Genomic DNA, 26674 nt, shown 5'->3' on the forward strand with positions numbered 1-26674 from the left:
CACAAAACAGAATTGGAAATTACAGGAAAACTTGAAATTAGGGGATGTAAAAATTTTCACTGTATCCAATGTTCCAATGTGTAGAGTAAAACTCATGCTACAGCCCTAGTTTGTATACGTAAAAGGAAAACTGTAAATATATGAAATGAACCTCATGACAGACATCCATATGTACGCATAGCAAGAATAAAAATCACCTTGAATGATTTAAAACTTGTCCCATAATTGTCTCAATAAGGGAGAGTTCCGGCATGAGAGAACGGCGTCAGCTACATTAAAGAATTGAAAATATCAGGATTATGTGAACATTTGGTTGGCATTATTCCCAGTGCATAAACCGCTATAAAAATAAACTTTTTATAAAAGGATTTATCCTATGGTAACAAGGGGAAGTTTCTTCCTTTATACAGAAGATCAAGTTCACTGATTGAGAATCAGATGAAATGATTAGCTACTATTTTCCTATCGGCCACTCATCTTGCGGAACTCTTTCAGTGCCTCAAGACTTAACTAGAAAGACAGTGCGGCCTTGTTACAATCATGTTTCAAAGAGAAACAGGCCCGAGTCCTGACTTCTGGGTGTGAAAAGAAACAAATTTTCTCATATGTGATTTTAATACTTAAGGTTGCTTTGAAGTTTCTGGTAAAAAGAATAAAGGGACACAAAGAATTCGGAGCACTTTATACAGGATGTGAAGATATGATGGGTAATTGGAAACATAATAATGTCACCTGGAAGTTGAATGGTCACAGGCAACGTAGATTTCCCCCCATTTTAAAACATGTGTGCCGGGGAAACCTAGAATGTTGGCGAAAGCTAAAACAGTATTTATGTGGTCATAAAAAATACAGGGACCCCTAAACCAGCTGTACCACAGGCAGGCGTTTATGCATTATGGGCAGACCCATGCATTGTACAAAACATTTTATTTTGCATTTCTCATCCCTGTTTCTGCTGGCGATTGGGCTCTCTTAACTGAACTGGAACATGGATGGAACCAAAAATGATCCTTTCTCCTGCTTAGGCATGTTTGGATGTCAAGACAGAAGATAGAATACATACACATCCAGATGTGCTTCTTGGATGACTTGATGGGGCAAATTCCCTTTTGCCAGCAACGGCTTCGCAGCAATCGCAACACTTCGGCAGGCGAAAATTCGCCAGGACAACGCTAATTCCCTAAAATGTAGGGGCAGATTCACTAAGGGTCGAATTTCGAAGTTAAAAATACTTCGAAATTCGACCCTCGAATTGAAATCCTTCGACTTCGAATATCGAAGTCGAAGGATTTAGCGCTAATCCTGCGATCGAACGATTTTAATCCAACGATCGAAGGAAAATCCTTCGATCAAAAAAAGGTTAGCAAACCTATGGGGACCTTCCCCATAGGCTAACATTGACTTCGGTAGCTTTTATCTGCCGAAGTAGGGGGTCGAAGTTTTTTTTAAAGGGAAAGTACTTCGACTATCGAATGGTCGAATAGTCGAACGATTTTTACTTCGATTCGTTCGATTTCGTTCGAATTCGAACGAATTTAACCAATTCGATGGTCGAAGTACCCAAAAAATACTTCGAAATTCGAATTTTTTTCATTCGAATCCTTCACTCGAAGTTAGTGAATCTGCCCCGTAATGTTGCGTCCAGGGCGACGAACACTGGTGAAGTTGCGGTAGCGTTACTAGTTGGCTTATTTGCATACTCGGGAAGTGAAAGTTGAATGGACGTGTATGTTGCAGCAAGTACTTTATATTACACAAGCCCAGGGAACTTTAATAAAATAGAGTTGTTATAATGCCCTACACATGAGCCCAGTGTATAGTTTATGTGCAATATGTTAGGAAATGTAGGGGGAACCCGGTTACCCAAAAAAACTTTTACGGTCTTTTGCAGCCCATCATGCAGAAGAAAGGAAAAGACGCAAGACTTTTTTTTTCAACAAAAAATTGAGGAAGTCCTATCCAGTCCATTGCACTTCGCCTGGTCTGAGCTGGCGAAGGCAAGTCTGGCGAATGAGGCAATGTTCAGTAAAATTCGCATCTTGATGAATTTGCGGAGTTACGTCTATTCGCCAGATCGAAAATTCGCCTGCCATTGTGCGAAGCAACGCTTGCATCTATCTCCTTTGCTAGCTAAGTGACGCCTACGACTGTTATGGAATCGGCATAGTTACGAAATGACTTCACACTGGCAAATTTTCGCTAGCGTTAGTCACTTCGCCCTTTAGGGAATCTGCCCCTATAATCCTTGTACAAAATAAAAAAAATTGGATTAAGGGACAAAAGATTAAAAACTGACCATCCAACATACCACATGGAAGGTGACCTGGCCAAACAGGGTCTTTATGTGTACAGCCAGATTTAGTTTTCCTTGCCCCCCACTTTAGGTCTAAGTGGCCTACAAACTTTATTAAATGTAAGGGCTATGGAACAGAGGGGTTATATTCCTTGCCTACTTAAAAGCATGAATCTCCACCTAGCCAATTCCAGTGTATGCTGATTTAAACTAATAGGCCTTAAAATATTAAAATCATGTACCATTGCAGTCAATTAGAAATGAGCATACAGGCAAAACTGGTGTTTGCGATTATACAAAGTTTATTAAGATTATTTTTATTGTAGCCTAATTCAAAATATGGCTAAAAATTCCTGTGTTTCAGATCCTGACCTTACTGTACCAGCCCAGACAATCAGCAGCCCCATAAATCTAATCATTCAGGCCTTCAAAGTTGTTTACAGCAGCTCCCAATCTATATTCTGATCTCATTGGGAGATGTTTTGTGTACCAGTGGCACCGTACTTGATCAGTGCGCTCAGGGGTGCTGTTGTGAAGCTAAACTTAGAGGTTGTGGGAAATCATTAAAATATCAGCAGAAAGTAAGATTATATCCGCCATAGAAGCTAATGCTACAGGTCTGTTTATTAGTCAGTTCTGATGCAAAATGAACTAGGTTCTATGCAGCCATGTAATATGACCAATACGCCTCATTACTTTATTGAATATACTATATACTTTTCATTCCTAAACTCAGGTTACCAACAGTAGCTAGGATTGTGTATCATCAGAATGAAGATGTGAAACTACTGGGGGCATCTTCAGAGGCGCAGATCTTCACTGCTTAAGGGATGAGTAACGCAAAACAAAGTATAACTTTCAGTCTTATTCTTAGTGAGCTTTAGAACACCTTTAAATGTTTATACATAAAATGGTATGCCTACTGGATGCCTTTTGTAAGCAACTAGAGCTATTACAGTAATTTAGAGAATGAGCAAACCTTCTTCTACTTTAAATGTATGACCCTCCTTTCCTTGAATTTGATGTATAGTGAAAAATATCTGACTCTACAGATTTCACAGATTTCTCTTTATTTTATGGATCTCATATAACCAAGCTCTGACTCTATTTTGCATATTGTGTCATGTCTCGTTCATCAACAAGTTTTCTAGAACCAGATATGTTCTTCCAGAAAAGGCCACACCAGAAACCTGAGTGGAGTTCACAATGAAATATGAGAACTGATGAAAAATGAGGTGTTAATTTAGGTTATTTAATCCAATCCCTAAAACTGAATTTTTTAGATCTTTTAAGGAGTAATCATGATATACTGTATCCGGAATTATATCTCTCTTCTCTGAAGTCATCTGCGCTAGAATCATATGTCACAGTTAAACTGGTTTGTGATCTTGACCTTTTTTGGGATTACTTAATTCCTTGTGCACAATCCTTCAAATTCAATTTATCGCATCTGGAATCTGGAAAATTTTAAGCTTCTTTAAATTATCCCATGCATTTTCTTCCTTTCTAACCATCCCTAGCTACTTTTCAAAAGCCAAGTGGTTTCCTATTGTTTTGCACACTTGGAGTAGGTTTTTTATTGTCTCAACAGATTCACAATGCTCTTCTGTGATTCTGTGTATGTGTTGTATCCAGTATTCTGCTTACAAAGTGAATATTTTGAAAGCTTTGGACACCCTAGGCAATAATCATATTAACGTAATAATGCTCTTTATATTAATTTCTTATTATTATTATGATTTAATACAGAAATTACAGAATTTACATTAATTACAAATTAGGTAACTTGCATTATATTGCTGAGTAGGCTAGCATAATAAATAGTGTTTACTGTCAGAACATTTGCGTACACAACCTCATGGAACTAAGAGAAGTAAACAGAGAAAAATAATTGGTAGAGAAGCTGGTTTAGGGAAGAGGTTGGGGAAAATTGGGGTTCAGGAGGGCATTTAAATGGTAGAAGAGTCTGTAATTGCTGTAATACACTATTTCCTTGAACAAAGCTACTGAGTTGGAGAAATCAGTGTCTCAAGACCAGGCCAACATGCACTGCCAAGCAATGAATGTAACAGGGAGAGAGGATATGTAGGAAAATGTACTGCCAGATGCACAATTTATAAATCCTTTGATTGTGGTATGGTAGGGTAGTTTTAAGGCAGGGAAGACATTTATTTTCTAACACTCCAGGAGCCGTCAAGTAATTTTTCAACTGCAAGTGCCACCTAGGGCTGGGATCCGTATTTCAACAATGTCTAGAAGGTCAGAGGTTGGACATTCATTTTTATGTCTCAGATTGAGGCCCGAGTGTTCCCACAACACCTGGGACCTGGGATTCTTAAGTCCAGCCCAATATGAACAATTGTACAAACGTCTTTGTCCATATGATTTCCCGAAGAGTCACATTTTGGACAGCAAATTCCATAGAATAGAATTAAACTGGTTCTACAATGGGTAATGAAAATTGTGGTGTTTTTAGCAAGACTCACCATCACAATCAACCGGAAAACATGAAACTATGCATTTTCAGGCACTGGCTGTTTATATATGTCATAAGCTCTTGAGTTCCCAGTAACTGTACCTGTGACCCTTTTCCAGCTGCAGCTGATTTAAAATACCCATTATTTAATTTAAAGGTGAGGTGATGGAAGTTAAAAGTTCAGAAACATCTGGAAGACCACATGTTGAACATTCTGACTCGGGGCAGACTTTGAAGGGAGGGCATTTATGTATATACAGCAATGATCAAGGCTGTGGAGCATACTGGTATACCTTTATTAACATTTATACATGCTTAGATTACTATAGGGCAGACTGAGGAAGCATCTTCTACATAAGACTGTGTTTTTTTATTATATAAGGGCATGCACCCCCTCCGATGAGCTATTCATCTGCCCACTTGATGCACCTCATGGATGAAACAATGAAGGCCCAACGAAATAAAGATCCTTGGAGTAACATATAGGAATTCAACTGTGATCTCCATTGTTTCATGGCTTAGTAACCATCCTGCTTCTTGGCTTACAAAATGCATTCTTCCAATCGAGTGACAGCTCTATATGACAAAACATATGTTACTTCCGGAACAATGCAAGTACATGGCTTTAATTAACTGTACAAAGTTTATTTCCATTCCAGCCTTTGATGAAACCAAACTTCCCATCCCATCCAAATTTTTATTAATTCCATTTATTCAAGATTCCATCTTCTTTCACTTCTTTTAATTCAGATCAGAATCCAGTAGCATGACATTTACTTAAATTAAAGCATTGCAGGCTTTTCCTGTGCTGGAAAAATATATGTTGTTCCACATACTTGACTTTTGCATAAAAACCCCGAAGAATCTAAGTCCTAAATGATTCATTTATTGACTTTGAGTAGTATTCCATTTTTTTTATTTTTTAATGAAATCAGTCCTTTGTATGTATAAAGCATTCACTTTGTGGTACAGTGTACATTTCCATGACATGTGGAAGTCTTAAAAAATCTATTTTGTCCGTTTACAAAATGGAGCTACTTGTTTGTGATGCATTGCTATCTGTTTGTTTAGGAATAAACAAACATTTGATTAATGTCAGCGGTGTCTTATGGTAGAGTGGTTTAAATGCATGGATATGGCCAGTCTCTAAATTTATGAAAGACTTATTTCATAAGAGGAAAATCCTAAACTGGATTTGAGGAAATACAAACCCAAGTGTTACTATGTTTAATGGTTTATTAAGCACAGAAACGATTAGTAATTAATTTAAAGCATTAAAAACTAATAATCTGCGACAGTTTGTGTTCTCTCTTGTGAGGGGAGCTTTCATTCAGCCTGAAAAACATGAATTGATGTGTTGACAAACTTGTCAACCCTCACACAAAGTAACATTTTTGTAATTCGGTTTCACTAGTTCTCTAACCAGGGTGAGTTGCTCCATTTCATTCTTCAGCATGAAATTCTGAAGGCCAAAAAATGGGTGGATTGACTGTGATCTGTTGTTTTGCAGGAAATTGTGGCATATTGAATACCCTGATACCTGAGTGTCAGGGGCCTATCGGCTCCTAGCGGAGAGTCCAGACCAAGAAGGAAGTCCAAGTTTGCGGTATCCTACAGGGGTCAGGCGTAAGCGTAGTCAAGTTCAGGCAAGAGTTCAAATAGGCAGGCAGCAAGAATCAGAATCAGGATCTAGCAGAGGGTCAGGAATACAGGAAACCGGAATTTAGGAATTTAGGAAACACAGGAACACAATTCAGCAATTCCTATAATCGGACATTGAACACAAGCCCTCATCGTACTTTTATTTTGAATTTTGGCGCCAGACATAACATAATGACGTCACGCATCTGCGTCCCTACACTGGCGCCGCTATCCACGTGGCGATTATGGGTGCCTTCATCTTAGACACTGCAAAGAAGAGGAGCGGATCGTCATTGGGTGCTTCTGACACTGAGATGCTTACAGTCTTGAGACAAACTGAAACCTCTGACATTAGACCTCAGCTGGAAAGTCAGGATACCTTGGAAGTCCAGCTTGAAAATTAGGGTGCTATCTACCCTTAATTAAAATTGTATTTCTATTTCTGTAGCTAAGGAGACAGAAGAGATGGTGCCCAATGAAGGAAATTAAAAAGATACTGTTATGCAGTGAATTCTACAAAGGCTTTGAGCAGACTGCGGGTCATAAAAATCCTTTGGAGCGCCACATCCAGCCCACCAGCCTCAAGTTGGACGGCTCTGCTCAAAGAAGGCCTATGTAAAGCAGTAATACCAAGTTATTCCTTTAGCCAGTTCTTTAAGAATTGTTTAAAGCTTTGGGGTATCTGTTTCATCTGAAAGGTTTAGGATATTAAAGAAATACTGACACCAGAAATTAAACTCTTTTTTTTACATCTGCCAAAAAATTTGCATTTGAAAGCAGATTATAACTTTGCCATAAAGTATTTGCACAATGCTTTAACATTACCTGTCTGGTGCCCCATGTTCCTGTATGAGGGGACTGCCATATTTGTGCAGCAGGAGTCCGTTAGCATTAGAAAATGTAACTGACAGGCTGAGATGGGATGGCAAAACAGTCAGGTTTAGAAACTTCAACTAACAATTACAAACCTCTCAGCAAAAAATGATCAACATGACCTTTAGGTAACTTTTAATGCAAATTCATATTTTAAAAAGTAGTTTTTTAGTGTCAGTATCACTTTAATATTGCTGTGCATGGCCGCCTTTAGGGGGGCACAGGGGGTAAAACTGTGCCAGGCCCGGGCCTGAAGGGGGGGATCGACTGTGCTGCAAAATTAAATTTGGAGGGCTCCTCCAAACTGCCAAAGTCCCAAAAAAAGGCGAAGACTGGACACGCCAAAAACTGGAAGCGTTGAAGGCCGGAAGCGCCAAAGACCAGGAGCACAGAAGCCCGGAAGCTGTGAGCTGAGCAGAAGCTGCGAAAAGACCAAAAGTTGAACTCCTGAAGCTGCGAAAAGTCCCAAAGCTGTGAAAAAAACCAAAGCCACAAAAGGACCAGAATCTGAGGACCCGAAGCCATGAAAAGACACGAAGCCATGAAAGGAGCTGAAAAAGCTTAAGAAGAACCAAAGGTATATTCCACTGAACACCAATATTTTTTTTCTAATTTTATTAAACCCCTGGCCACCAATGCTGTTATTGTTGTTATTAAAAACTTTTATGGGGGACCTTGCCAGCCAATGTTTTTTTCCAAAAAACTTTTATGGGAGGCCCTGACCACCGCTGATGTCTGTATGGACTTTTTACTGCAGTGTGGGTGGGATCTGGGGTGGGGCTTGGGGCCCAGGCTGGGGTGGGGGTGGGGAAAATGTTGCTGTACGGGCCCCATGATTTCTAATGGCGGCCCTGTTGTTGTGCCACTGGGCCCTTTGCAAGTCTTTAGGTTGAGACTATGGTTATTTAAATTAAGTACTCGCAAGTTGACACAGAAAGTAGATATACAAATTATAGTCCTCAAGTTTAATAAAGAAAATAGGTATTTTTTATATTGTCTGGATAATCTCCTGGAGTGTACGCTATAGCGGGTCACTTCTTTTACAGCTGGAGATTGTAGAAAGGCTTGTACAGCGTACCACTTTGGCTCTGAGGGCTCAAGTAATTATCAAGTCTGCACCATTATCCAGCCTGCACCATCTGTGTTTTTATTCTAATTTATTCATTTTATCCTGATGTAAGGTCATTGCATTTCAGATACATTTATTTAAGAATGTGGTTCAGAAGACAGAGGTAATACCCATATAGTATAAAATAAGCAGTATGCTCAATATTCACATTTTGTACTAATTTTGTGTCAGTCCAGATAGCACTTACTACCACAAGGCCCCCTGTGTTGCTACAAGGTCAAACACCACAGATGTCAAGCCTGTATATTATAATGACTTTAAGGATGTTATGATTCTGTCTTCCAAATACAGGAACAAACTAAAAACCAAAATTTTCTCAAAATGGTGATATTATAACTGGTCTACTGACATTATACTACAGTGGTAGTCCTGTGTACTTGGCACAGATCAGCAAGACAATGGTAAAGCGAGAGTACATTTAGGGCAGAGACAGACAAGAAGATTCAGGGAGCTTTAGTGGCCCAGTGACAAATCGTCTCTTCGTCGGGCGACTAATCACCCGAACTGCCTCCCTGCCGGCTAGAATCTTAATTGCCAGCAGGGATGGCACTCGGAGTAAGGAAACTTCAGACAGCTTTGGAAAACAAAGCGATCCGAGTGACATCCAGCCGACGATTTAGATTCTAGCCGGCTGGGAGGCAGTTCGGGGAGATTAGTCGCCTGAAGAAGCGATTTGTCGCCGGGTGACTAATCACCCCGAATCTTCCTGTCTGTCTATGCCCTAAGGGTCAGGGCACACATTCAGATTCCTCTTCTTTGGGGTGACTAATCTCCCGAATCTGCCAGTGTGCCCTGACCCTAAAAGTAACAAAGTACCAAGCAAGAACAAATTTCACAGCAGCTCACTAATCCACATATCTTTCTATACTTGAAAATTTCTAGCAGTACTGAAGGTATTTTTTTTCCTGCTGTTCGGTATCAGTTTTCCAGCTCTGCTTATGACCAAGGCCTAAGTTACTCACACAGGTTCATCAATCACAACATTCTTCACAGTATTCTTTTCCCATTGCAAAACTTACCTGCCAACTTTTTGTGCTTGTCTTCTAAACAATGCAGGAGTTTAAATACCAGTCTACTAGAATCTGTAGCGTAACGAGATGTTACTTAACAGTTGTTTTAAGGCCTTTGACCCTTTAAACCTGGTGGAGAATAATCTGTTTTGCAGACTTGCCTCTCGCAGGGCCGATGTACTGGTGGGCTTTGCAGCAGCACGTGGGCCTGATGTACTTACTGTTATGCCCCTGACGTCTTGATTATGATTTATATCAACATTACTGATATTTTTATCGTTATATTCAGTCAAATCTTGATTTTACTTTCCTGCATTTTTCATTTTAAAGAATATTACACCCTTTTTGCATTTTAATGGTAGTTTTTCCTTGTTATACAACAGAATTGTGTCCTGGTTCTACTAAAAGTGCATGTGTATCCTCAGTGTTATTTTCAGTGATACGAAGTGGTTTAACCCTTTCCCTGCCAAGCACGTAGGTTCTACGTTCTTGCAGGAAAATGCTCTGACTGCCAAGCACGTAGTACCTACGTGCTGCGCAGTCAAGGGCTCCCTAGCTGCACTGGCGGCCTTTGCCGCCGTGCAGGCGGGTCTGACGTCTCCTCAACCCCTTAGGCAACGAACCAAGGGGGCACCCACCTCGGTCCTGCGACGCGATCGTTGCAGGAACCGACTTCAATACTTACATATCGCAGCAACGTCGCAGACCTTGTGGGACCCGATCCAGCCCCGCCCACTCACTTCCTGTGAGCGAGCCTGGGCCCTCCAACGCTGCCATGGACTCCCCACCCACAGAAACGGTAAGTGCCGTTTCTAAATTGATTTACACACATTTACACATATTTATATGTACACACACACACTTTACATGTAACTAAAGGTAGGTGTTTTTTTTAATTTTCTTTTTGCTTTTCTGGATTTTTTGTCTTTGGCACATATTTACACACTTACATACACATATAGACAGATTAACACACTTTTTAGAGCTGTACACACATGCATACACAAGCACACATATAATTATTTTTTTCTTCATTTTCTTCAGTTTTCCTCGTTATTCCGCTAAAAACTGTTGATTTCACAGCATGACTAATGGATCAAACATTCTGACCGGTAACCAAGCTGTCGAATCAGTTATTTTCTTATTTCATTGATTTGCCTAATTGTTTTTGATTTTTCTGATTTTATGCTTGCATTGTTGTTTGCATTGTTGTTTTTTCTAGCGTCGTTTGCACTTTGATCATTTGGAGTACAAACAAATTTTTAGCAATTTGGGATTCCTCAGAATGTGTACATTACAAAAATATATGGTTTTGGAGGGGTCATTCTGCTGTTAGAGGGTCTTGGGCACACAATATTCAGTCCAGGGTCTATTTTCACAGAAGGTGAATCAACAGCGGAGAAAATTCATATGCACTATTTTTATTTGGGGTCCGCAGATGCCAGATGCTTTGGTATATCTATGCATATTGAGCATCAAACTGTTCAGTAGACCCCTGGCATCAATATTTAGGGTGTTTTACAATTGTATGTACAAAATTAGGTGAGATAAATGCGGCCAATTGCAATATTTTTAGGCAATTTTCAGAAATGTCATAAAAACCTCTGCCTTCATCAGAATGTGCACTTTCCAAAAATATCTGGTTTTCTGGGGAGAACATACATTTTTGAACTTTTGCCCCTTGAAAAATGCTGTAAATGTGCTGATTTTGCAGTATCTGGAATTCCAGAACTGATAACTCCTATGGGGTGTCTTCGTTCTGGGGCCCCTATACTCCACCTACTTAGGTGTACCTATGCATATTTGGCATCAAACTGGTCAGTGGACCCTGGTCTTTCCGATTTAGGCTGTTTTATCTTGGTATGTATAGATATGTAGGAGATACAATGCTTCAGATTTGGAGTATTGAGGTAATTTTCAGAAATGTCATAAAATTTGCCAAATTTAGGAAAGCTTTGTGGCTTGTTACTTAAGATGTGCTTATCCATTTTAGATTCGCGGGAATGTGTACTTTCCAAAAATATATGGTTTTCTGGGGTAAACATAAATTTTTTTACCTTTGCCCATTGCAAAATGCTGTAAATGTGCTGATTTTGCAGTATCTAGAATTACAGAACTGTCTTCATTCTGGAGCCCCTATACGCCAAATACTTAGGTGCACCTAAGCATATTGTGCATCAAACTGTTCAGCAGAACCCAGGCTTTCATGTTTAGGGGGTTTTATCCTGGTATATAATGATATGTTGGAGATACGATGCTGTAGACTGGACACTTTGAGGTCATTTTTCAAAAATGTAACACATTTTTATAAAAACTGCTAATTTTAGGAAAGAATTGCAACTTGGTAGTTTTGAGTACAAATACATATTTACCCATTTTGAACTCGTTAGAATCTGTTCTTTCCAATAATATGTAGTTTTGTAGGGTAAACCTACTGTTAGTGGAATGTTTGGCCTTGAAATCAGATGTATGCAGTTTTGTGGAGCGGTGCTTTGGAAATTTGGTAGTTTGCTGCTTCTAGTTTCTAGTGATCTATAGAAGTAAGAAATCTCCATAAAACGATATATATTTGGTATTGGCGCGTTCGGGAGACACAGAACTTTCCAAATCTGCTGTGTTCTCATGCATAAAATAAATTATATTTCTGATATTTGCGTTTGTATAATGCAAAACTGTTTTTTTTTTTTTTTTTTTTTTTTTTTTATACACAAGCCCATTTCTTTTTACAGGAGTGGAATTGCAATATTCTAGCATATTTTGAAAGCTTAGGTTGTCCTGAAAAAAACCAATATCTTTTCCTGGGTAAACTAAAAGACCCCCCCAGGAAAGGCCCATAAAGTGAAAGAGCACAAAATGTTCAAAAATGGTCTGGCAATAAAAGTACAAATTGGCTGGCAGTGTAGGGGTTAAAATACTAACCACATACATATTTTGGCATAGATTCTTCTGCAAATATTGAATCTCATTTAGTTTGCAACTCGTATGGTATCCACAAATCACTTTAAGTGTTATGGCAGTTGTGTATCTATCCACCAGGATTATTTGGATAAATTGGAGTCTATAGGAGCCAGCCGTTCTGTAATTTGGAGATTTCTGGATAATGGTTTCCGGATAATGGATCCAATACCAAAGAAAACTTATTTTCTTTGAATACTTGAAGCTCCAGTTACTTTTATATGTTTTCCTGAGCTTACATTTTCATGGATTTTGCACCATTTTCTTCTGGTCTCCTGAAAAATGTAACATGGGGGTTCTACTGTTTTTTTAGATTGCAAGCTCTTTTTGGGCAGGGCCTCCTGTTTCAGCTATTGGTTGCTATATTTGTAAATCTGTATGTTTTATGTATGCACCCATTGATTGTACGATGCTGGAGAATATGTTGGTGCTTTATACATATGTTTCCATAACAATAATAATAATAATAACCTGTATTTATTTTAATACAGGTACAGGACCAGTTATCCAGAATAATGTGGTTTTCTGGATAAGGGATCTTTCTGTAATTTGGATCTCCATACCTCAAGTGAAAAATCATTTAAACATTAAATAAACCCAATAGGATTGTTGGCTCTTTTCTATTTTATCTATGCACAGGATAACGTTATGTGCTATTTTCTCACAGTGCAAAAATCGTAATAAAAATAGAAGATGAAACTTGCCTTCTTCCACTATAGGTCTTGGCACAACAAACGGAATCTCTTGAATTGGCTCCATGTATTTATGTCCGGCGCTCATGATCTTGATATGTGGGAAGCAGACAACAAGCGTTCCCGGCATACAGGCCTGGCCATGATACCAACTTCTCACTGTCCCAGGGATATCGCCGGAGACAATTGTGCTTGGGGATGGGAGACTATCACTGGGGAAAAACACACAGCATGTCTGGAGTTCCACCTGAGAGAGAAAATGTGAAACTGTTAAGCATTTTCCACAAGAAAAAAAAGTCTACAGAAATACAATAGAACCAGGCACAGCATATTAAGCATAAGCCTTGGGACACAACAATACAAAGTAATAATTATCACGTGGATGGACAACTTACATTTAGGTTACCTTTGCTTCAAATATTTAAAAAAATAAATAAATTGTGAAAGTCCCATTTAGTTATTCCAGGTAAATAACTATAAATAAATACTGCAATGTTAATCCCTGGAGACCTTCAGCCACATCAACGTTGCATCGATTTTCTTTGCTGAATCAAACTTTCGTCCCCATACACCGAATAAAATAGGCAAAAACATCAATGTCTATGTTCTTCAGCGTTCTTTAACTCTGAGCAACTGCATATAGAATACATGATCCAAAAGCAATGAAGGGCTAACGGCTGACTGTGGGGCATAATTGCGGAAGGGTGAAATCAGTAACATAAGTAGATGTTACTGGGCCCCACGGCAAATGTATTTTAGGGTCCCCAACATACCCAGAGGTTGCCGTGTTTTACCAACATGTTGAAAGTGCTTTTTATTTGGGGCCCCTATAACACATGCCCCCCCCTGCAGTCACAGGGTCTGCTTGCTCTGTAGTTCAACATACCTAAAGGTTGCCAAGTTTTACCAACATATGTTGAAAGTGCTTTTTATTTGGGGCTCATGGGGCCCCCTATAACTCTTGGCCCCACCTGCAGTTGCAGGGTCTGCTTCCTCTGTAGTTCAACATACCCAGAGGTTGTCATGTTTTACCAACAAATGTTGAAAGTGCTTTTTATTTGGGGCTCATTGGGCCCCCTATAACACCTGGGCTCGCAGGGTCTGCTTCCCCTGTACTTACGCTGCAGGGTGAAAGTGAAAATCGGAGTAATTTCATCAAAAATGTAGATTCCCCTCAACATCACCAATTAACTAAAAGGAGAATACAATAACTAGTAAAAATTCTATTTGCATTGGCGTAAATTCACAACTCTTCTCCAAATGAGACTTCTCCAGTGAATTTTCTCCAATTTGCTAAGAGCATGAGAACACATTTTTGCCAACAGAAATTTCTCCAGGTTCAGGCTGGCAAACTACCATTTTAAAGATAGAGCAGCCACTTTTGACTCTCTTTATCTACATCACCCTCTCGAAGCTAATTCTCCATAATTTATTTTGTCATGGTGAAAATATACTGGTGAATAGCAGAATTGGTGGAGTCAATGACATAAATGTAAATGATTCCAGTATTGCTGCATTCTTATGAGTCAATGGGGGTCATTTATCAACACTGGGCAAATTTGCCCATGGGCAGTAACCCATGGCAGCCAATCAAATTGCTGCAATCATTGTTCTACTTGCAGCTGGCTTCAAAAAGCTAATCACTGATTGGTTGCTGTAGGTAACTGCCCATAGGCAAATTTGCCCAGTGTTGATAAATGAGCCCCATAAGTTTCCAGTTACTTGACTGTTGTAACCCAAGAGAGACTGCAATCATATCTGGAGAATGGAATGCTGCATTTCCAAGGGTGAATAAGAGACAATGACAAGAGTTTACTGTATGCCACTGCAGTAAAGGAATGGTGATAATTTAGCAGAATGTATTACTGGCCAAAGTGACACAATATTACTACTATCCACTTCTGAGAAGCAGCAGATTCTTGGAAAGGGCTCAAAGCCTGCAAATAAAATAATGTCGTTAATACTTCCCCATTTCATGTTTAAAAGTGTTGAATAACATAAGAAATGCATTTGACATTTGTGCGCAGTACAGCAGGTCCAGAAGAAACAGCCATATGCTCGGCATATAATGAGACAATCTATTCACCTTTCCACATCTCATTCCAAGGAAATATGATTGAGTCTGATTCCGTGCTGGCACAACAGGTGAGAAAATCAAACTTTTTGCAGTTCATTAAGCTTTATGTTGAGGGAATCCCAGCTGTCCAGCCGCGGCACACACCTAGCAGAGGATAGCACGCTGCAAATATCTGGCGATTAACACTTATAGCACGGGTGAATTATTGATTCTGACATTCATGTGGCACAGTCTCCATACATAATCTAATACTGGAGACAGTAAAATAAATGTAAATGTTCATGTGCAACACCAGGGGAAAGAGTTTTTCACATCACTGTATCAATGTTATTGTAAATCCTGCCTGGTTTTTCAGTGCTTTAGGGATCATTTATTGAAGGCTAATTTGAGCCCAGTTACCTCACTTGGAGTTAAGAATCCTGCTCTCTGGAAAAAGTGGATTGAAGCACCAATATCTCGGATTTGCTACAGCAGCAGTTTTAGGCTTTGTGGCCCAACATTTGATTAGGTCTACCCCATAATAGGATTAAAGATATATAGAAACATTAAATTAACAGTCACTCTGCTACTGTTCAATGGACACCCAAGACGTAATCGTATCTTAATTTGGGCTTAAATAGGGGCACTGCATTGTCTGCACTGGGTCCACTGTCTTGGGAGCAAGCAGAAGATAAGTAAACACTGCTCTAAAAGTTGAAGAAACAAAACTAGATTTCAATCAAGAGTGTGCCAGGGATTCGCAACCAAGTTTAGAAGGCTTCAACTAAAGCAAGCCGTTGCATTTTGGTATCTTTAGCCCACAATTAAAACAGTTTTGTAATATTTATAATAGAAATGTTGCCATGAATAGAATCTAGTTGTGGTTCTTATGAAACATCCCTATTGGGACATGCATCTTGCCTACTACTGCAATAGCCAAAATGAACATGTTCTGTAGATGGTGCTCACTCTTAAATAGGACTATTCACATCTCTGCGACCCATTGTCCTGTGTAGTCAGCAACATCTAGGGTTGCCACCTTTCCATATGGTGGAGACGGGGCAGGGCCGTGACATCAATGGGTTGGAGTGGTTATGATGACAGGGGGCGGGGCTATTCCTTATTTGGAAAACCGGGCAGGAAGTTTTGACCCGAGCAGCCCTTGAAAATACCGGGCTGTCCGGGTCAAAACCGGACAGGTAGCACCCTAGCAACATCAGCAGTTGCCATTTCAATTCCAGAGTTCCCTAGGTTGTTGTCAGTTCTCTTCTACCATATTCCTCCTCTTCCAATCCTAAAATCCCCACCAGCTACACACAATTAGGCAAGAGGGATATTGGTTGAGGTATGGGACCTATTATGAAAAAATGCTTGGGACCTGGGTTTTTCCGGATAATGGATCTTTCTGTAATTTGGATCTTCAAAATCATGTAAACATTAAATTAACCCAATAGGCTGGTTTTGCCTCCAATAAGGATTAATTATATCTTAGTTTGGATAAAGAACAAGATACTGTTTAATTATTACAGAGAAAAAGGGGATCATTTTTAAAATTTGCATTATTTGGATAAAATGGAGTCTATGGAAGACAGTCTTCCTTTAATTTAGATATTGGGTTTCTGGATAACAGATCCCATACCTGTACCTTCTGACATCACTACATGCATGGACCAATCAATACTCAAAGGGAAAAGACCGTTGTTTGCTGCTACTTCCCATAAATTAGATTAAAGGAATTCTGTCATCGGAAAACATGTTTTTTTCAAAACGCATCAGTTAATAGTGCTACTCCAGCAGAATTCTGCACTGAAATCCATTTCTCAAAAGAGCAAACAGATTTTTTTATATTCAATTTTGAAATCTGGCATGGGGCTAGACATTTTGTCAATTTCCCAGCTGCCCCTGGTCATGTGACTTGTGCCTGCACTTTATGAGAGAAATGCTTTCTGGCAGGCTGCTGTTTTTCCTCCTCAATGTAACTGAATGTGTCTCAGTGGGACATGGGTTTTTACTATTGAGTGTTGTTCTTAGATCTACCAGGCAGCTGTTATCTGGTTACCTTCCCATTGTTCTTTTGTTTGGCTGCTGGGAGGGGGAAGGGAGGGGGGTGATATCACTCCAACTTGCAGTACAGCAGTAAAGAGTGATTGAAGTTTATCAGAGCACAAGTCACATGACTTGGGGCAGCTGGGAAATTGACAAAATGTCTAGCCCTATGTCAGATTTCAAAATTGAATATAAATGAATCTGTTTGCTCTTTTGAAAAATGGATTTCAGTTCAGAATTCTTCTGGAGCAGCACTATTAACTGATGTGTTTTGAAAAAAACATGTTTTTCCATGACAGTATCCCTTTAACAATAACACCTTGAAAGATTTGTACATAAATACATCATAAAATAATTCTGCAGTGTAGTGTAAAAGTACATTACACATGGAATGGATGTTTTATATTTATTACTCACAAATGGATATTTTCTTATTAAGGGGTTACTTTCACTATTAAACTGTGTAAATAATACAGTGAAAAGAGGAGTCATGTACTAAAGAATCTCTCTCCAATAATCCACATCAGCCCCATTCCACAGAACATTATAATGATCCCATAGACTGGCTTACAGTAAATGCTCTACTGTTCAATAAACCTCTTTCTGATAATTGTACAAAGACGAGCACCAATCCAGCGAGGCTAATAAGCCCCCTATGGAAGGGCCATCGCCATGGAATGCCTCATTATAAATAATTTGAAAACCTGACAAACACAGGCTAAATGTGCATTCTCGATTAAACAATTCTGTGCATTTTTGCTTAGACAACCTGACAGGAATTCATTGCAGGAAAATACTGGAATTTTGGAAAAATAAATATATTGTTTCACAAAAGTCTCTGTTTGTATCTGGTGTTAGTGCTATTTGAGTCATGCGTTTAAGTTAATTACGCCTTTGATAAGTAGTTTATTGATCCAAGGTTGCAGAGCGTCTTTTATTTATCCTGGACCAGAAGCAGTTACGTATTGTTCCAGATGTAACGCATTGAGATTCCCAAAATGCACCAAGAATTAGTCACTTTATTCATTCTTAAAAGATTGGTTATTCTTCAGTTTCAAACAATTTGTGGTTCATTAAAGGGACACTATGCCCTTTTATTATTACAGGTTATGCTCAATTTATTTTTGCTTTAAGGGGCAGTTATTTGTAACTGATACTTGTGAAAAACATTTTTTTGTGTGTGGTGGGACGAAAGTCCTTTTCATTGCAGTATTTTGCTTATGTGCCCTGTCAGAGCTTTTGTATATAAAACTTATGCCCGTCCAGTCTCAGAGCCATTGCCTTCATTACAGCCTAAAAACACGTGGGCTCAAGATCCTTAAGGGAAAAAATTAATGTACTGCTTAATTTAGGGTAGGTTAAACAACATCTGAATTTGACTTTCAACTGCGATTACAAGTTTTTACAAAAATTGCAAATTTGAATTTTCGACAGTCAAGATTTTCATGATTTTTTTAAGTGCAAAAAAAAAACCAAAAACTGGGAATTAGGGATGTACCGAATCCAGGGCAGGCTGAACCAAATCCAAATTTGCATATGCAAATTAGGTGTGGGGAGGAACATTGTGTGGCTTTTTGTCACAAAACAAGTACAAAATGTTATCCCCTTCCCACCCTTAATTTGCATATGCAAATTAGGATTCAGATTTGGTTCAGTATTTAGCCGAAACTTTCGCAAAGGATTTGGGGGTTCGGTCAAATCCAAAATAGTGGATTCGGTGCATCCCTACTGGGAAGATTCGGCATCTAAAAGCTGGCGAGTTCATATAGAAGTCAATGGGAGAAGTTGAAGATGTAAAAGTCAACTTTTTAGTTGAAAATTTTGAGAATCAATTTTTTTAGTAAACATTTCTGAAAATCTATTTTTTAGTTGAAAACTTTGAGATCCATAGAAATTTGGCATAATCATTGAAAATAATGGGTACAAAGTGATTTCACTTGGTTACAAGTTTATTTTTCAAATCTTTTACACTAATATGTTTTTTTTTTAATTATCAAGCACACATTTAAGCTTGGCGAGTTTTGTTTTTTTTTTGGGGGGGGTTTTCAGAAAAAAACTTGAAATAACTGTAATTCTGTTTTTGATAAATCTGCCTCCCTGGCTTATTGAGTTTTAAAAAATGCTACAGAATCTCCCAAATTGTACATTATCATTAACTGTATAAAATAATAAATTGCATTTTTTTTATATTACTTTCCCCTTCCAATAGACAGAAAAACTTGACAAGCTCTTGTGAGCAGGGCTCTCTAAGTTTTCTTTATTCATTATATTCAAGTCTGCTCCAAACAACTGGTACAACTGTTCTTTCCATCTTCATTGGGAAAGCTAATGCACCCAATCACAAGCAAGGAAAACTCTGCAGGCATCTATAATGTAGTATTATACAGACAGTGCTGACTATGTAATAGTCACCAGCTTGGGGGGAAAGGTGCAATGAAATAATTCATTTCTGATAGATTAGCAAAGAATGGAGGGGGTGCATGATATGGATACCTGGGAAAATGATCAGCCTTGAGCAATGGAATATTTATTAAACAATGGAATTTATTCTTCCATCCATGACGCACAAAGCAAAATCAGTTACCAATGTGTATTATCAGTAAGAAGGAATTCATGAGGTTCGGTGGGAATCGCATATGGCATTTCACACTTTGGACTCTATATAAACTTTCGAATATATGAAAATTGAGGCTTTTTGGCAGACAGCTAGACTTATTTTCTTAAGACTTTTACATGTATTTGTATGTACGGCTCCACAGTTGAAGCATTACACCCATTATTATCTCCAAACTATCAATAGTCAGTAATTATGAAACTGCAATGCATGTGCATAAACTGCCCCCTAAAGAGAGCACAATATCCTCCAGCACAAATGTGGCCTAGTAGACTCTCTCACACACGCTCAGTGTCAGATTGGATCTTCTACATCCCACCACAGAACCCAACATAACATTGAGGGACTATGGCATGCAGCTGGCCCAGCCAAGGACAATTTTCGGCAACCCTTTCTTACAAAGTCCCCAAGAGATTGCCTGGTACTCTCGGCAGTCGACCCTTAGGTTGACTGAGGTATAAGATTTTCCTTAACAATTAATAATCACACTGATTGGATTTGGTCCCACTTTTCACTGCATCTGGTCGCATTGGGGTCTGCTTTACAGTTTGGGAGCCACTGCACTACTATCCGTAGATTAGGTAAACTCATCATAGCAATCATAACTAAAAAGCCCAAATGCACCAATAAATATTATGAATAGCCTGTCAACATGTTTTAGCAAACATTTATAGATAACTAAGTTGGATATAAACGCTACTTGTGAAAAAGGGTGCATTGTTCCCTCAAAGGAACTTTTAACATTTAATGCATTTTATTTTTATCACAGAGGAAAACAGTAAAGATTACTCTGTGGCATATCTTTTTACTATGCTCTGATTTTCTAAAACAAATTTATTGTTTTTGCTACTTTTTATTACTCATCTTTCCATTCGGCAAACTGGGGAACTGAGGAATAAAAAGCGAAATAGTTGAAAAATCACAAATAATACAAAATGAAAACCAATTACAAAGTGTTTCAGAATATCACGTTCTACATCAGTAATCCCCAACCAGTGGCTCATGAGCAACATGTTGCTCCCCAACCCCTTGGATATTGTTCCCAGTGGCCTCAAAGCAGGTGCTTGTTTTTAAATTCCTGGCCTGGGTGCTAGGTTTGGGTGCATAAGAACCAGGTGTACTGCCAAACAGAACCTCCTGTAGGCTGCCAGTACCCATAGGGGCTACCAAATAGCCAATCACAGCACTTATTTGACACCCAGTGACTTTTTTCATACTTGTTTTGCTCCCCAACTCTTTTTATATTGGAATGTGGCTCATGGGTAAAAAAGTTTGGGAACCTCTGCTCTACATCATACTAAAAGTTAACTCAAAGGTGAAAAACTCCTTTAATGACTTTCAAAATGCCGCCTGGTTGCTAGAATTATAGATTATTTGAGCAAGGCCCTCTTTACCTCTTGTATCAGTTATATTTTTGTATCCAGTCTGTAAGTTCAATATATACACTCATTGATTGTACAGCTTTGTTGAATGTGCTAATACTATAAATACGTTAACAAATAATTAGGTAAATCCAAGCTAATTCTGGGAAACGAGTCTTTCATTGAAGTGAAAGAAATTAACTGAAGTTAGAATACTGTCTCCATCATATTAAAAAGTTTTTAAGGTGAACACTCTCTATATATCAATTAAAGTACAGTGAGGAGGCCTTCACAAGGGGAACAGTATTAAAAGATGACAAAATAGAACATTATTAGTAAGCTGTTATTAGACATGTAGCCCACATGAGTGCAAACTCATCATTAACTTGTCAGAAGATGTGGCATTATGGGTTATAGGAAATGCCTCGGAAAGTTCCCATTCCTGGCAATTTTACCAGTGTTGGCCGCTAAAATATAAGCAAGTTTGAAGCAGAAGAACAGTAAACATACCATTCAACCAATACTTCCTTTATTTGGCGAGTAAAATCACTTGAGGGTTTTTTCACTACAAAATAAATCTTCTGTCATTTTCTGACGGAGATAAAGCTGATTTCATAAGGTCACGGGAAGTGGTAAACTAAGAACTATGAACAGTCTTACAGAGTTAGGGCACTTATGCCAAACTAGATTACACGTGGGGGCAGATTTACCTAGGGTCGAATATCGAGGGTTGATTAACTATTCGACTGCCGAATTGAAATCCTTCGACTTCGAATAGCGAAGTCGAAAGATTTAGCGCTATTCCTGCAATCCAAGGAATAGTCGTTCGATCGAACAATTAAATCTTTCGATTTGAACGATTTGAAGGATTTTAATCCATCGATCAAAGGATTTTCCTTCGATCAGAAAATTGTTAGGAAGCCTATGGGGACCTTTCCCATAGGCTAACATTGGCCTCGGTAGGTTTTAGGTGGCGAACTAGGGGGTCAAAGTTTTTTTTAAAGAGACAGTACTTCGACTATCGAATGGTCGAATATTCAAACGATTTTTACTTCGAAACGTTCGATTCGAAGTCGTAGTCGAAGGTCGACGTAGCCTATTCGATGGTCGAAGTAGCCATATTCGACCATTAGAAATTCAAAGTATTTTTTCTTCTAATCCTTCACTCGAGCTAAGTAAATGGGCCCCCAAATGTTTAAGGTAGCAAAAAGTGCTAACCAGAGTCAGTAACAAGTGCATGGGTATTTGACTACGACATGATCAAGTAAAAAGACATTTTGCAGTATATTAGTGTAAGCAGTAGACAGAAAATATATTTCTTATAATTGTCAGTCCTACAAAAAGTTGTTTCCTACTATGTCCTTGGCTTTAGCGCCTGATACCAGTGCCAGCACTTAAAAAACAAGTACAACTATGGGACCTGTTATCCAGAATGCTTGGGGCCTGGGGTTTTCTCCGGATAACAGATTTTTCCATAATTTGGATCTACTAAAAATAATTTAAACATTAAAAAAAAACAATAGGCTAGTTTTGCCTCCAATAAGGATTAATTATATCTTAGTTGGGATCAAGTAAAAGCTACTGTTTTATTATAACACAGAAAAAGGAAATCACTTTTACAAATATGGATTTTTTTGATAAAATGTTGTCTATGGGAGATGGCCTTTCCGTAATTCGGAGCTTTGCGGATAACGGGTTTTTAGACAACCGATCCCATGCACGTATATGAAACATGAACCTGCAAATAATACAAGCATGTAATTCACCTTGTAATTCTGACCAGTACAAATGTGCTCAAACACTGTTATTTCATACATACATATGATTTGATAAGATTTAATTAATTTCCCCTAAAATTCATTTTAGACCCTGTAAAAATGTGAAACATTCAGTTAGCACAATAAAATGTTATAGTTATGATACTGGAAGGTCAATTTTCTAGCAATTTTTTTTCAATGATTACCTTTTTGTCTATAATAATGAGACAGTACCTTGTACTTGATGGTAACTAAATTATATAAACCAATGTTGGTGGCTATACAATTACATTTTTTTTGTATATTTATGTCATGGTTATCCAAATTATGGAGAGGATGATAGATAACCCCTGGTCTTAAGCATAACCGACCCCATGCCTGTACAGGGGTTTATTAACCTACCACCCCTACTTAGACAAATGTAAAAACGTGATTTCAACATAACTTGAATAGCCCAGAAAAACAACGCCAAGAAAAAACATTACAATATAATAAATGAGCTTAACTCTGGGTTCCCGTGTAGCTCTGGGGTCTGCTCTCTACGCAGTTATTTGAACATTGTGCTGGGAAGTGCCACATATACAGGTATGGGACCTATTATCCAGAAAGCTCTGGACCTGGGGTTTCCCGAATAAGGGTCTTTCTGTAATATGGATCTCCATACCTTCAGTCTGCTAAAAAAAAATGTATACATTAAACTCAATAGGATTTTGCCTCCAATAAGGCTTAATTCTATTTTAGTTTGGATCCAGAATAAGGAACTGTTTTCTCATTGCAGTGAAAAAGGAAATCCTTTTTACAATTTTGAATTATTTGATTAAAATGAAGTCTATGGGAGATGCTCTCTGGATAACGGGTTTTCAGATAACAGATCCCATGCCTGTAATAAGAAGCATGTGGAAAAACTAAAAAATGGCATATGACACACTAAGGAGAATGCAATAATCGGGTTGTGGTTGCTAGAAAGACATTTAAGCTTAATTGGTGCTACAGCAAAATATGTTTGAATGCTTTCCTCAAACAAACATAGGATGTACATCACATGGCCTTCATGTGAATATTTCCCTACTGTAACTGTCCCCATTCATCTCTTTGGTGTGATTTCACCATTAGGTGCCTGAGTTGGGAATGGTAGTCGAACAGCAGCTGGAAGACCACAGCTTGGACACTCCTCCTGTAAAATGTGGTATCAATTAGCATGATACACAAACAGATTTGTCACTAACACCTTTTTTGTGATAGAACTACATTCTCTCCAGTTGTTTGAGATGTTTACTCTAATATGTGTCGGACAAATTTGGAATAGACCACCCAGGCTCCTAACTGTAAGTATTACATTTAAGGCAACACCAAAAGTGTGTATTTTCTTTTTATATAAAAAGTGGCTAATCTGTCTCATTTTGGTGGGTATTTATGATAATTGTTAACAATGTGCTTTTCACCACAACAAGAAAAATCAAAATTCTCACATCAAGAAAAGGGAACGGACAGAAGCAGCGAGAGGACGAAAGAAAGAAACTATTTCGAGCAACTTTCTAAACAAATCAAAACTACCTGTCAAAAACTTGTTTTAAATGGGAAATCTGGAGTGATTTATGCAGTTGGATGTAAACCTGCAACAGTAAATTGTGCATAAATGTAAGGATCTGACACACCAAGGGAAAGAAAGTGAAGTAATCTGCTAGCGAAGAAAAAAAAAAAAAGTCCTCGAGCTGAGGGTCAGATCCTGTTCATGGAAACCATCTGGTTGGGACCCTCTGAGCCACACCAAACACAAATGATCTTAAAAAAAATATCCTATTCATTAATGCATCACAGCTGCAGTAAGCGTTACTTCATCTTTCCATGGCAACGGCGTTTCTGTTTCAGAGATCAAGTTACGGTTTTGGTAGCAACGTGTTCTCTGGCCAATACTGAACACATTTATGTGTTAAAGAGAGGGAATTATTGCAAATTCTTGAAATAGAATCACCTCCTATTTTAATTCCTGTTATGTCAAGTGCTACGGGCGAAAACGATCAATTTCTAATGATGAAAAAAAGTCAATTGTATGAATAGGGTTGTCAACATGGTTTCGCTGGATTAATATGTTGAACGTCATCGCTACATTCTGCACAAACAATAAATAAAGACATTGGCTTGTTGCTCTGGAGAGTTGGGTTAACGTTATGCTCTGGAACATAGAATGTTAGGTAGAGATCTGTTGGAACGTACTGAACGGCTTGTGGTTTTTGGTCTAGTTGGCTCAATGAGCAAGCAAAAACACCTGCTCTGTGGGAAAAGAGCTTTCTTGAGTATCGCAAGATTCAGTTACGATCAAGTTCTGCATTCTTTCCATTAGGTAACTGGTTACAGCAGGATATTTCGTTTGTTTAATTCGCTTACCATTGAAAAGGTGATACATCATGAAAATGAAACTGTCTTAGTGTGGCAGGTTCATCAAAATAATAAGACCCTAGGGGAAGGGAGAGTTCCCAAGTATAGTGCACACTGTTAAAAAATCTAGAAAATCTAGGCTGAAGGTCCTTTGGATAGTATTGGTATCCTCAGAACTTCCTTGTCAAGGGACTGCAGTAAATACTGCTTACCAGATAATTCTGATAATTCTGTGTCTCCTTTCTGTACTCCAGCTCAGAGTTGCACGGCCTCCTCAGTTTCCCGCATAGCAAGGAGGCTGGGCACTACAGGCCTCTATTTCAAGATGCTTCCTCAGAAAGAACTAGTATTTATAACTTGATGTTTCATAGGTTGTTATCAAAACCTTGGGCTCCTTAGCCTATGGAAAATATACATACAACATTTCCCCAACTCAATCTAGAACCTCAATTGTTACTCATTCTAGCAATGCCCGGAATTATGAACCTAAGACAAGTAGCACACACGAGTGCAAAACCACCATTAACTTATCAGAAGATGCAGAAAAAAGCTGGGCATTATGGGTTATAGGAAATACCCCAGAAAGTTCCCATTCCTGGCAATTTTACCAGTGTTGGCCGCTAAGATATAAGAAAGTTTGAAGCAGAAGAACAGTAAACATACCATTCAACCAATACTTCCTTTATTTGGTGAGTGAAATCACTTGAGTTTTTTTCACTACAAAATCAATCTTCTGTCATCAGATAAAGCTGATTACATAAGGTCATGGGAAGCAGTAAACTAATAACTGTGAACAGTCTTACATAGTTAGGGCACTTATGCCAAACTAGATTACACAAAAAGTAGCAAAAAGTGCTCACCGGAGTTTCGCTAAATCATTCTAGAACCTCAATTGTTACTCATTCCAGCAATGTCCTGAATTATGAACCTTTAAAGATGATAAAATAACTCAGAAACAAAACTGCGTATAACTTGCTGCCTCATGCCTGCGTTTCTTTGGATTGTTTCATTTACTGTAGGCATTATTAATCAAAAAGCCTCCAACAACTGGTCCATAAATTTAACACAAACACAACAAGGAAGATGAACCTCTTTTACAGTCTTTTAGTTAAATCTACACTGTAAAACCGAGTTAACCTGATTCAACCGATAATTGATCCAAGGACCACAGTATGAAAATAGTGTGGTTTTGGTGTCAATAGCTGAAGCAAAAAATGTGCAATTGGAATAAATTATGATTTGATTTCTACTGAAACATTTTAGTCATCCATGTTTTTTTTTTTTACCTATAATTAGGTTTGGAGGCAACACTCATTTGTAGCTCAACTACCGAACTTGTACTTTTATCTTTACTATAAAAAGAAAGAAAGTCAAAGATAAATTAAAGCCCCATTA

The 26674-nt window shown here is 38.4% G+C and overlaps 1 protein-coding gene across 4 annotated transcripts in view; it reads right to left on the minus strand.

Annotated features, from left to right (window-relative positions):
* The window catches only part of vps13b.L (vacuolar protein sorting 13 homolog B L homeolog), a 591067-nt gene that overhangs the window by 297757 nt on the left and 266636 nt on the right, over positions 1-26674 (minus strand). For all 4 annotated transcript variants that reach the window (XM_018268144.1, XM_018268145.1, XM_018268146.2 and 1 more), the window contains exon 23: positions 13082-13316. In XM_018268144.1, the coding sequence (XP_018123633.1) occupies positions 13082-13316 (235 nt within the window). The remainder of the gene's footprint in view (positions 1-13081; positions 13317-26674) is intronic.

The sequence above is a fragment of the Xenopus laevis genome, chromosome 6L, assembly GCF_017654675.1.
Source record: "Xenopus laevis strain J_2021 chromosome 6L, Xenopus_laevis_v10.1, whole genome shotgun sequence".
In the NCBI taxonomy this organism is placed as follows: Eukaryota; Metazoa; Chordata; class Amphibia; order Anura; family Pipidae; genus Xenopus; species Xenopus laevis.